The 12,404-nt window shown below is 39.1% G+C and overlaps 1 protein-coding gene across 1 annotated transcript; it reads left to right on the forward strand.

The window, feature by feature from the left end:
- The first annotated feature begins 2,513 nt into the window (after positions 1 to 2,513).
- On the forward strand, positions 2,514 to 7,647 carry LOC136009050 (uncharacterized). The gene is made up of 2 exons (XM_065669136.1): positions 2,514 to 3,972; positions 4,118 to 7,647. The coding sequence occupies exons 1-2, from the start codon at positions 2,514 to 2,516 to the stop codon at positions 7,645 to 7,647; spliced, it is 4,989 nt and encodes a 1,662-aa protein (XP_065525208.1).
- Positions 7,648 to 12,404: the final 4,757 nt, after the last annotated feature.

Consider the following 12,404-nt stretch of genomic DNA (forward strand, 5'->3'; position numbering starts at 1 on the left):
TTTGTTTTGTTTTTCCTACTTAGGTTGCAGCTTTGCATCAGTGCCTGTGGCAGCACTCTGATGGGATGCGCAGACTTCTAACAGGATGTGAATACATGGTCAGAGTGCCACTGCTGCAACTTCACACAGCTCTGGGGCTTGTTTTATGTTAAAATCCTTTTCCTTGGGTCAAGTATCAGTTCTTGCCAAGATGGTTACTTTTTTAACAGTAGTGTCTGTGATGTTACGTTAGTGCAGAAGTTAATAACTTAAATGTCTTTATTATTATATAGATCTAAATTAGGGATAAGTGACAAGTTCAGACAATATTCACCCCAAATCTCCTTTTAACAAGTATCGACGCCTTAAAATTGTAAGATAATTGAAAGTATCACATAGGTTTTTAATCCTTTCAATACATTCTAAGTGTTTAGTTATTGGACCGCTGTTGTCACAGATGACTGCTAAAGAAGTCACACAAGCCAGCTGAAGCTAGAAACTTGGCTTCTTGATATCTAGGGAGAGGTTGATTCTGCAATATTTTTACTTATGGATTTCTATGTTATGGAAATAATTACATATCTTGAGAAATCTTGCTTTAAATACCAGAAATTAATCTCTTCGAGTTTTGAGATCAAACCACTAAAGAACAGCTACCCTTAGAAATAAAATTAAGAGAAGTAAATTTTACCTTCAAAAAACCCACAGAAAATGTTATTGGCCTGGAAATCTAGTAGGGATAGTTAAGTATACTTTTCTTTCTTTTGTGCAGTATAGTAAGTATCTGTTTAGTGTAAGTGTAGTTGTACATAATTTTAGATTAATTTTAATAAAACTGAAAACACTGAGTCTTCAATTTTCCAATTGAATTTACCACTGTATGGATTTACAAATCTTGAGTTTGAATTCTGATATCACTCTCTCCTTTTTAAGCAGAATATTATCATTCACTTAGTGTGGCCACTTTTTATTTACAACATCTGCTCATTTTCTAAGAGGATGGATTTTAATAATCATAGATCTCAACATAGAGCTGAATATTTTATATTTAATTTTGACTTCACATATATATTTAATATTTGGAAAACTAGCTGTATATTTATCACAGTTACAACAGTTTGATGCGGCGAGACATTCTCTCATATTTACTTGCACTTGTCATATTAAATAAAAAAAAAAAATAAAAAGAGAAAAAGAGAACATAATCATTCTATAGTCTATGCCAAACAGGCTAAGATTAAATACAGTCCTCTGGAAAATGTTTATTTCAGACTTTACAAGGTGAAGCTGTTGGAAAACAGCAAAATTTTGTATAAAAGTTTTATATATATATTATAGAATGTTATAGCTTTATAACTTTATAATTTTGTATAACTTTATAATTTTGTATCACGGCGGTTCTAATGTTGCAATATATCACAGCTGTCTTGTATCCAATGTTACAAAACATAACATAACCGAATATGGTAATAGGTGTATAACAGAATTTAGAAAAGTATGTACTGGAGACTATACCCAAGTAGAACCTATGTATATGATAGCCAGAAGAGCATACCAGAAAGAAGATAAGAAAATGCTAACGTCCACACAAGGATTGGAATATACTCAAGTAAGGGAAAGGTGAAAAGGACAACCTGAGGAAGACTTCTTCATCTGAGGAAGACTCTTACTTCACCGGAACGACCACCAGACGACCACCAGAGGGGGCCGCGCAAGCGCAGAAGAGGCTGATGTCGTAATAGATGGATGTGGCAATCCCTAATGCATATGTATCAGTTAAATGTTGTAACCTATGATGAATATGTATTAACTGTGAAACTTTTAAGGTATAAATTGTGGACGCGATGTGACAAGGTGGAAGCCAGATTTGGGTGCGTACCCCTGGTTTCCCAGCGCTGCAATAAAGCACCTCATATAACCATTCCGGTGGTTATGTGTTTGTTCTTACGCTAACAGTTTGGCGACCCAGGTGGGACCTCGCGGGCATTGCTGAGGCGGATCGCGTTTCGATCCCGCTCCAGCCGGCACCGAGAGATTCTCGGGGAGCTATCGACCGCGACCGACCTCTGCTGCTCACGACGGACCTCTGATACGGTAAGAAAGGTGCTTTATTTAAGTTACAGAACCAGTTTCTAGTAAAAGTATGGTGTGTTGACCTTTGGTAAAGTCTGGTAAAAGCCTGCCTGTTATACGCAGCGAAAAACTGCGTTTGGCTGGGCTAGTAGTAAAGCCTGCCTGTTAGACGCGGTGAAAGCTGCGCTTGGTTGGGGCTAGAGAGCTCTCGGGGTAAAAGCCTAGGCGCCGTCCGTTAGACAGTAGCGAAAGCTCTGCAGGTTCGGCAAACGTGGTATTGGTATTGGTATTTGTGCTGCAGCTATCTGTATAAAGTTCTGTAATATAGTGTGTGTATAAAAGGGGTTTGTTTTGGGAAATCACCTTGTGGTGGTGGAGTTATCTCTGAAAAACAAATTTCTCAGTGTGTGTGTGTGTGTGTGTGAGAAGGGTTTGCCTAGAAATTACCTTATAATTACAAGATGCCGCCAATTCCTAAATCGTCTCCGTTAGGCTGTATTTTAAGCCACTGGAAGGAGGGTGGATTTGGGCAGAGTATGCGGAAAAGCAAACTAATTGATTATTGCAATGTATGGTGGACGAAATATGAATTAGAAGATCAGGAAAAATGGCCTGAAAATGGAACCTTACAATATAATACTATTTTGCAGTTGATGTTATATTGTAAAAGGGAAGGAAAATGGGATGAAGTACCGTATGTGGATCTTTTCTTTATCTCAAGAAACAATGATAAATGGCAAAAATCTTGCGGAATAATGGTTGTTAAAACAAGCAATGCTGAAAAATGCAGGGAGTGTGCTGGAGAAAAGGAATGTGTGAAATGTCTTGCCATGAGAAATAGTCGGCGACATCAAAGGGACGAGGAAGATCCTGGTTTGTTAGTAGCTCCGCTAGTGATAAATGAGGAAAGGGGGGAGGGGGAGGAAAGTGATAGCGATCTCGAGAGTGAAGAAGAGTGTGAAAATGGAGGAGGTCGAGAGAGAAATTCCCCTGTCACCCCAGTCTCATACAGAACTCGCCGAAGGGGAGGGCGAGGAGGAAACACACAGCTTCAAGCAGCTAAAGCAGCTAGTGCGGTCCTTGCCCCTTTAAGACAGGGAGTTGGAGTTGAAGGACCAGTGTATGTTAAAATACCTTTTTCTCCTGGGGATTTGGTTATATGGAAACAATCGGCGGGAACTTATAGAGAAAATCCGGATAGGGTAGCTCGAGTGATGAAAATGATCATGAAAACTCAAAACCCAGACTGGGATGATATACAAGTGCTTCTAGATACCCTTATGAATTCAACAGAAAAGGAAATGGTGTTGCGAAGTGCTCGGGAAAGGGTTCGGGAAGATATAAGACAGGGAATAGTTGGGGGAAACACAGATCAAAACTTCCCGATGGAAGATCCAATGTGGGATTATAACACACAAGAGGGAATGAGAAATTTACGGAGATACCAGGACTGGGTAGTTTTTGGAGTGCAACATGCTATGCCCAAAACAATAAACTGGTCAAAATTATATAATGTTAGGCAAGAAAAGGCGGAATCACCCTCTGCCTTTTTAGAGAGACTAAAAGAAACAGCAAAGAAATATACGGACTTAGATGTGGAAACGGAACAGGCTAAAGCACAATTAGCCTTGATTTTCCTGGGACAGTCTCAAGATGATATTAGGAAGAAACTGCAAAAACTGGAAGGGGCAGATTTGCGAGACCTGGATAGGCTGCTAGAAGTGGCCTGGAAGGTGTATAATAATCGAGAAAAAGAAAGCTCTCGAAGACAACAACAAAATTTACTGGCAATAATGCAGGGAAGGGAGCCAGGATTCTCTAACCTTAGAGGAAGAGGACGAGGAAATATGCGAGGACGAGGCAGAGGATTCTATAATCCAAGGGTAGGAATGAGCACAGAAAGAATAGGATATAACCAATGTGCATTTTGCAAGCAGGAAGGACATTGGAAAAATGAATGTCCAACCAGGGTGGGGCAGTTCATGCCAACAAGAAATCCTTTTTGCAGAATCTGATATGGCTAAGACAATGGTGCTGGGGGAGTTTGTCAATCAAAGCTGACTAGGCCAAGTAGAAAATAAAGAACCCCTTGTAAAAATCCAACTAGGAGAGGAAGAAATAAAATTTTTAATAGATACTGGAGCCACCTATTCAGTTTTGAATGATTTACATGGAAAAATAGGAAAGAAAGCTACAACAATTGTGGGGGCCACAGGGAAAGAAGAAGTGCGGCCATTCTTACAACCCCTAAATCTACGATTTCAAGGAAAAGAATTGACACACGAATTTTTGTATGTGCCTGAATGTCCCGTTCCTCTATTAGGACGGGACTTATTGAGTAAATTGGATGCTACGATTGTTTTTGAAAATGGTGAATTGATAATGCAAATCCCTGAATCTAAAACAGGACAGATTTTAGTCCTTAAAGACAAACCTATTCCACAAATCCCAAAGGAGGTGGAACAGGCTGTAATACCAACAGTTTGGGAAACAGAAATCCCAGGAAAATCAAAAGCAGCTCAACCAATAATAGTGGAGTTAAAAGACGGGGCTAGACCAGTAAGGGTTAAACAATACCCATTGAAGCTAGAAGCAAGATATGGGATCATAAAAACGATTGAGAAATTCTTAAAATATAACATTTTAGAAGAATGCGAATCAGAATATAACACGCCAATTTTCCCAATAAAGAAACCAAACGGTGAGTATAGATTGGTGCAAGATTTGAGGGCAATAAATGAAATAACAAAAGATATCCACCCGGTGGTGGCAAACCCATATACACTGCTAACATCTGTGAAGGAAAAATATAAATGGTTTACTGTGATTGATTTAAAAGATGCCTTCTTCTGCATTCCCCTTGACAAAAGTAGCAGGAAACTGTTTGCATTTGAATGGGAAAATCCACAGAATGGACGGAAAACACAACTGACATGGACCAGACTTCCACAAGGATTCAAAAACAGTCCGACCCTATTTGGAAACCAACTAGCCAAAGAATTGGAAACATGGACTACCCAAGGAAAGATACAGGTACCGAGATCACAATACCTTTTGTTACAATATGTAGACGACATTTTTATTGCAACAGAACAAAAATCTCTGTGCATAAGAGTGACAATTGAAATTCTGAATCAGCTAGGCTTGAACGGTTATAAAGTCTCAAAAGAAAAGGCACAAATTGCATGCATGACTGTGTTGTATCTGGGATGTGAAATTTCACAAGGACAACGAAAGCTGGGAATAAATCGCATAGAGGCAATCTGTGCTATCCCAGAACCACGAAACTTGCATGAGCTAAGAATATTTTTGGGTATGACAGGGTGGTGCAGACTATGGATAATGGACTATGGACTAATTGCCAAACCCCTGTATGAGGCCCAAAAATCACATGCCTTTGTTTGGGAAAAACAACAGAAAGAAGCCTTCCAGAAATTGAAGGAAGCACTGACAAAATCTCCAGCATTGGGACTCCCAGATTTGACAAAAGATTTCCAATTATTTGTCCACGAGCGACAAAAATTGGCACTGGGGGTACTAACTCAGAAACTTGGGAGCTGGAAAAGACCAGTGGGATATTTCTCAAAACAACTGGATCCAGTGAGTGCAGGATGGCCCTCATGCTTGCGAGCAGTAGCAGCAACTGTCATTTTAATTCAAGAAGCTAGGAAATTAACTTTGGGAAAACACATTGATGTATTTGTGCCACATATGGTAACCACTGTTTTGGAACAAAAAGGGGGGCATTGGTTGTCCCCTAGCCGGATGATGAAATATCAGGCAATCCTAATGGAACAGGATGATATAAGCTTGAAAACTACTAACCTGTTAAACCCAGCAGCTTTTCTAGGAACAGACCTAGAAGAAGGAACCCTTGAACATAATTGTGTAGAAATCATTGAACATACATATGCAACCAGAGCAGACTTGAAGGATGCACCTCTAGAACAACCGGACTGGGAACTCTTTACAGATGGCAGCAATTTTGTAGAGAACGGGACACGATACGCAGGATATGCTGTGACAACTCAGCAAAAGGTAATCGAAGCCAAAGCATTAACTCCGGGAACGTCAGCCCAAAGAGCAGAATTGATAGCTCTTACAAGAGCATTGGAGCTGAGCAACGACAAAAAGGTAAATATATGGACAGACTCAAAATATGCATTTGGTGTAGTACATATTCATGGAGCATTATGGAAAGAACGAGGACTTTTGTCTTCACAAGGGACTAACATAAAATATCAGAAAGAAATCTTAGAATTAATAATTGCTGTGCAAAGACCTAAACAAGTAGCCATCATGCATTGCAAGGCACATCAAGGAGGAACTTCAAAGGTATCTGAAGGAAATACACTAGCAGATCGAACAGCTCGCCAAGTAGCCCGGGAGGTGTGGAATATGATGGCTTTAATACCTTTGAAGGTAAGCCCACTCCACACCTATCTTTCACAAAGCCCTAACTATTCAACAGAAGATGAAAAATTGGCAGGACTCTTAAAGGCCCAAAAGAATTCTGAAGGGTGGTATGTAACAACAACAGGACAAGTAATAGTGCCACCTGCAATAATGCGAAAGATTCTACAAACGGAACATCAAAAATGTCATTGGGGTGCAGAAGCATTGGTAACTTATCTAAAACGAGGAATAATTTCCACACAGATGTTAACTATGGCAAAATCAGTAGGATCAAAATGTGAAATCTGTTTGAAAAACAATCCAGTAGTAAAAAGACAAATTGAGATGGGAAGAATTAGGATAGGAATGGAACCAGGAGATTATTGGCAGGTTGATTTTGCAGAACTACCAAAGGTACAAGGGTACAAATATCTATTAGTAGGGGTTGACACTTTTTCTGGATGGCCAGAGGCCTTTCCCTGTCGCACCAATCAGGCAAAAGAAGTAGTGAAATGGTTGCTTAGAGAAATCATCCCGCGATTTGGAGTCCCTTTAGGCATATCATCAGACAGGGGTCCGCATTTTATTGCAACCGTAGTACAAGAAATTAGTAAACTATTAGGAATATCATGGAATCTACACACTCCTTGGAGGCCCCAGTCTAGTGGACAGGTAGAAAAGATGAACCAAACGATAAAAAGACAAATCAGTAAAATATGTCAAGAGGCCAAAATAAAGTGGCCACAAGCATTGCCTATAGCTCTGCTACGAATCAGAATAAAACCCAGGAGCAAAATGTCAGTAAGCCCTTATGAAATCCTTTATGGAAAGCCATATGAGGCACCGGAACCCAACCCGAATACCCATATTAAAGGGAATCAGGATGTTTATAATTATGTGCTGTCTCTTGGTAGAACCTTAACTCGACTGCGGAGCACTTTGGTGTGGAATAGGCCACTATCTCTGGAAAATCCAGCACATGACATCCAACCAGGAGACCAAGTATATGTCCGGAACTGGAATGAAGAACCATTAAAAGAACGGTGGGACGGACCATATCAAGTATTGTTGACTACATTCACAGCAATAAAGGTAGAAGGAATAGATTCTTGGATACATTATACACGAGTAAAGAAAGTTCCAAGAGTTTGGGAAACACAGGTACTAGGCCCTACCAAGCTAAAACTGAAATGCCAATAGAATGTCTGGGTTTTGTTATAAAACTTTGATTATCATTTGGTCATTAGCACAGCTAACAACTGTTCATATTCTGGCAACTCCTCAAAAGGATGTTTTGACACAACTTAAAACAGGACGCCATTCTGATTTGCAAGTTCACAGATACCATTCTGACAGGACCAACGCCAACAAAGAAAGTTTAGAAAAAGATAAATGGTCTTATAAAATTGGATCTGCAATTGGCCACAACAAAATTGAGGCTATGAGAAAACGGACTAGGAGATCAATAAATTCGACGCAGGTAATCCAATCATATCATCGAAATCCTGAGGAAAATTTAATGATAGGTCTAATTGAAGACTTTGCAAAAATGAAAAACACAAGTAAAATAACAGCATGTTTGCCAATACCCAAAGCGGCAGGAGAGCCAATTGAATGGGGAATAATAACGTTCTCACTTTCAGAAATTAATGGAACAATTACTTGTCAGGAGAAAGAGGTGATGAAAAATGTGACGGTGACAGAACATCGAGAAGAAGGTGTTTTTGGAGAACCTGCAGTTTTGGTACTAAGGCCAGTCTGTGAAAGATATCAAAATGCTCAATTTATCTCTATAAGAGGTGAATGGGGAAAGTGTGTCTATGAGAAAGAAATTAAGATAACCAGACAGGAAAAGGTATGGGAATGCGAAAAAACAAATAATTTGAAACAAAACTGGAACACGGTTTGGTCAATGAGCATTTTGCAGAAATTCCAATATATTGGTAACATGTCTTGGTGCCTTAGATGGACAGGAAAACAAAATATAACAGAACATATAGACATCAATAATTTACTGTCCATAAATAGGGTCAGTCAGGATGTCATCAAAAATGTACCCTGGTGGAATTGTACCAAAATTTTAGATTGTGACACTGACCCTGAAGAAATCACAATACCGCCAGTCAAGATTGCTTTAATGGCAGGCTGTGCGTGCCGAGGACTGAAAATTGGAGGAAAAATAATACATGTCCCTGTTGACAATATAGACTGTAAATATTCCACAGTACGTAGTATGGGGCATTTTGTTTGGGCAGCAAGTGATGGAACCTGGACTACCCACCTATCCATGGAAGGTCCAGCCAAAGAAATTACTTTAGGATTGCCAACTCTTTGTCCAATTTGGAAAAAGTCACCATTCAAAGGCAAATTAGAGACCCTGCAAATTCGAACAAAACGAGATATAGAAGATGATGAAGACATTTGGCAGGAGCCCTCAACAGGAGTCAAAATAGGGTGGGCTTTTGAATCCCTATTTGCCCAAGTGGCCGCATATCGAAACAGAGAAATGATTGACAACCTGTTTGGGCAAACAAAAAGGCTAGCCAGAATAACAAAGAAAGGATTCAGAGATTTGAATTTACAATTGCAGGCAACAACCAAAATGACCTTGCAGAACAGAATGGCACTAGACATGTTGTTACTTAAAGAACATGGTGTTTGTGGATATTTAAAAGACAGAGTAGATCACTGCTGTATTCACATTCCTAATGTGACTGCAGATATAGAACATGACATTTCCCAACTAAACAACATTGAACGAGAAATAGAAAAAGAAAAGGAATATATTGAACAAAATTGGGTTGGAACACTGTTTGATGGTTTGGGCCTTCACCTCACGGGATGGATTCGTTCCCTTGTGCAGACCGTAATTATGGTATTAATTGTATTTCTGATGATCTACTTAATGTATCTGTGTATCCGAAAAGAAATAGCCAGAAACAACGCATGGACTCATCGAATTATAGGAGCAGTGACCAGAGACCACTCAAAATATCTGACACCTCCTCCTACTTATCAGGAAACAGCCACCTAAAAGAATGAAAATACTTACTTAAATAAGTGAAGTATTTTCAAAGGGGGGAAATGTTGGAAAACAGCAAAATTTTGTATAAAAGTTTTATATATATATTATAGAATGTTATAGCTTTATAACTTTATAATTTTGTATAACTTTATAATTTTGTATCACGGCGGTTCTAATGTTGCAATATATCACAGCTGTCTTGTATCCAATGTTACAAAACATAACATAACCGAATATGGTAATAGGTGTATAACAGAATTTAGAAAAGTATGTACTGGAGACTATACCCAAGTAGAACCTATGTATATGATAGCCAGAAGAGCATACCAGAAAGAAGATAAGAAAATGCTAACGTCCACACAAGGATTGGAATATACTCAAGTAAGGGAAAGGTGAAAAGGACAACCTGAGGAAGACTTCTTACTTCATCTGAGGAAGACTCTTACTTCACCGGAACGACCACCAGACGACCACCAGAGGGGGCCGCGCAAGCGCAGAAGAGGCTGATGTCGTAATAGATGGATGTGGCAATCCCTAATGCATATGTATCAGTTAAATGTTGTAACCTATGATGAATATGTATTAACTGTGAAACTTTTAAGGTATAAATTGTGGACGCGATGTGACAAGGTGGAAGCCAGATTTGGGTGCGTACCCCTGGTTTCCCAGCGCTGCAATAAAGCACCTCATATAACCATTCCGGTGGTTATGTGTTTGTTCTTACGCTAACAAAGCTGCAGACGTTCTTCACTGATAAAACAACATGAAAAGGCTGTTTTCACTTACTGGAATACATTTGTAACTCCAGACAATGTAGAAAGAAGTACAATTTAGAACACCATCTTGATATGCATTTACAAATATGAAAAGTAAATCAAAGTACCTGATCAAATCTAGAGAACCAGATGAGTTATTATGAAGAACAACTCTTGCTGCATCACCTGCAACAAAACGCTGGTATTAGTCAATTCAAGATCTCCCCAGTTACGCTTTTACACTGATTAGCTCTTCCGCACCACCTAGTGCCGAACCCTGATAGATATTTCTTTGCGATGTATATGTCGAAGTATGAAATGTAAGTAGGAGCTATAAAGGCACAATTAGCTAAGGAGCTGAGCAAATTACTTATGATTTGGAATACCTCTGTAATTTAAGTCTTATAATATCTACATGGCATATGTTTTTGATTTGAAAATTATGTTAGTTGGCCTGAATTCTATGAGCAGCAGCAGCATACCATTAGTGCCCTTGTTTTGAGTAACTATTATTTTGATTTGGCGTGATTATTCTTTCCCTGAGAATATTTAGGGCAAAATGTTAGGCTTGGTGAATATCATGACTACTGTATAGTAGACTTAAACTATCTTATTTTTTACAGGACATTTGTGAGAATGAAAATATTTTTATCATTGTGGGCACAATTTTTTCCACCCTAAACCAGAAAAGTTTTCACGAGGAAGTCCACTGATTCCTAAGTTATACTATGTTGGTTTTATTTTCTGCTGACCTTGTGTTTTTTTTTATACTTCTATCAGTAGATTTCCCAGAAGTTTTGAACAATATGAATGTTGCTGAGTTTTGCTTTCCTGTGGAAAAATAGCAAGTCCTTCTATCTTTCCCTAGTGCTGATCATTCATAACATCCTAAATACAGACCCACACCACACTGAGCAGTGCTCATTCAACAAGTGTCTAATAACTTTTTTACTAAGTTGCTGAATTGGGAATCACGGGAACTCAATCTCCATAAATTGACCTTTTAACTCCAGCTGAGAAGTTATCTGCTGAATAATAATTGTTAATAAACCTCAGCAAAAAAGACCAAACCAACCAACCAACAAAAACCAAACAAAAAAAACCCTAACAAACAGAAGCCAGGGAACAACAAGGCTGGGCTTCTTCATGAAGTGAAATATAAGCAAGAGCCAATGGTGACAGGACCGATACCCTTACCAGTAAGGATGGAGGCTGGCAACACCTGAGCAAAGACAAACCAGGACCAGTGGGAGCAGATAGGTTTGGGCAACACTCCCATGATCACCATGAAAGTCCGGAGTGACAAGCAGGTCCAAGTGTAAGGCTGTAAGTCATGTCAGCAATCAGCAATATAAGGGAACAAAGTACAGGGATACCCATGCTGTATCACAGAGAGGGGTCAAGGCTGAAGACTCCAGAGCCTCTTGGTGTATTCAAGACCCTGACAACAAAATCCAAATCTGTATTCAGATTTTCTAGTGATATATGAAAAAGCAGGGGTTAAGAAGGGAAGCAAAGCATGTCACACTGTTATAAACATGCCGTAGCATGTTCGGCATAGCATGTTCCACTGCTTATGTTGAGTATGTATAAAGAAACCAAGAAAGTTAATTTCCCAGAGACATTAGTGCTTGTGCTACTCCTCTTTTATACAAAAGAGCAGGTGGTGCAGCATATGTGCATGATGTGTGAGTTCCAACTTTCAGCTCCTTATTCTCCTTTACAGAATTTAGGGGTACATTTCCTATTTCCTAGGCTGTTCCCTGGTATGTCATACAGAATAACAAGAGGTATGTAATGGTGTTAGATGATCTGGTGTTGGCTACATAGAAAAAAAGTGTGTCATCTTCATCAGATGTTCCTCTAGGCTCCCTGATTCATTGTTGTTGTTTGAGTCTACCTGGCAACTAGCACCCAATAGGATGGGGAGAAGAATTTGAAAAAAAGAATACTCCTCAAAATAAAAAGAGGTTTCTAGGAATCTTCCAGGAAATGTTACCAGCCAGGTGGATCATCAGCCTGTGGTTTTGTATAGAGCCCTCTGATAAAAGCAATTGAGTGTTCAGCAGAAAAATAAAAAATAAAAAAAAAAAGGAAAAAGAAAATGCTGCACTCATTACTTTGATTTATTGGAATGATTTATACAGAAGTTGCAGCATTGTGCAGATCTACTAAGT

The sequence above is a fragment of the Lathamus discolor genome, chromosome 2 (assembly GCF_037157495.1).
Source record: "Lathamus discolor isolate bLatDis1 chromosome 2, bLatDis1.hap1, whole genome shotgun sequence".
NCBI classification, from domain to species: Eukaryota; Metazoa; Chordata; class Aves; order Psittaciformes; family Psittacidae; genus Lathamus; species Lathamus discolor.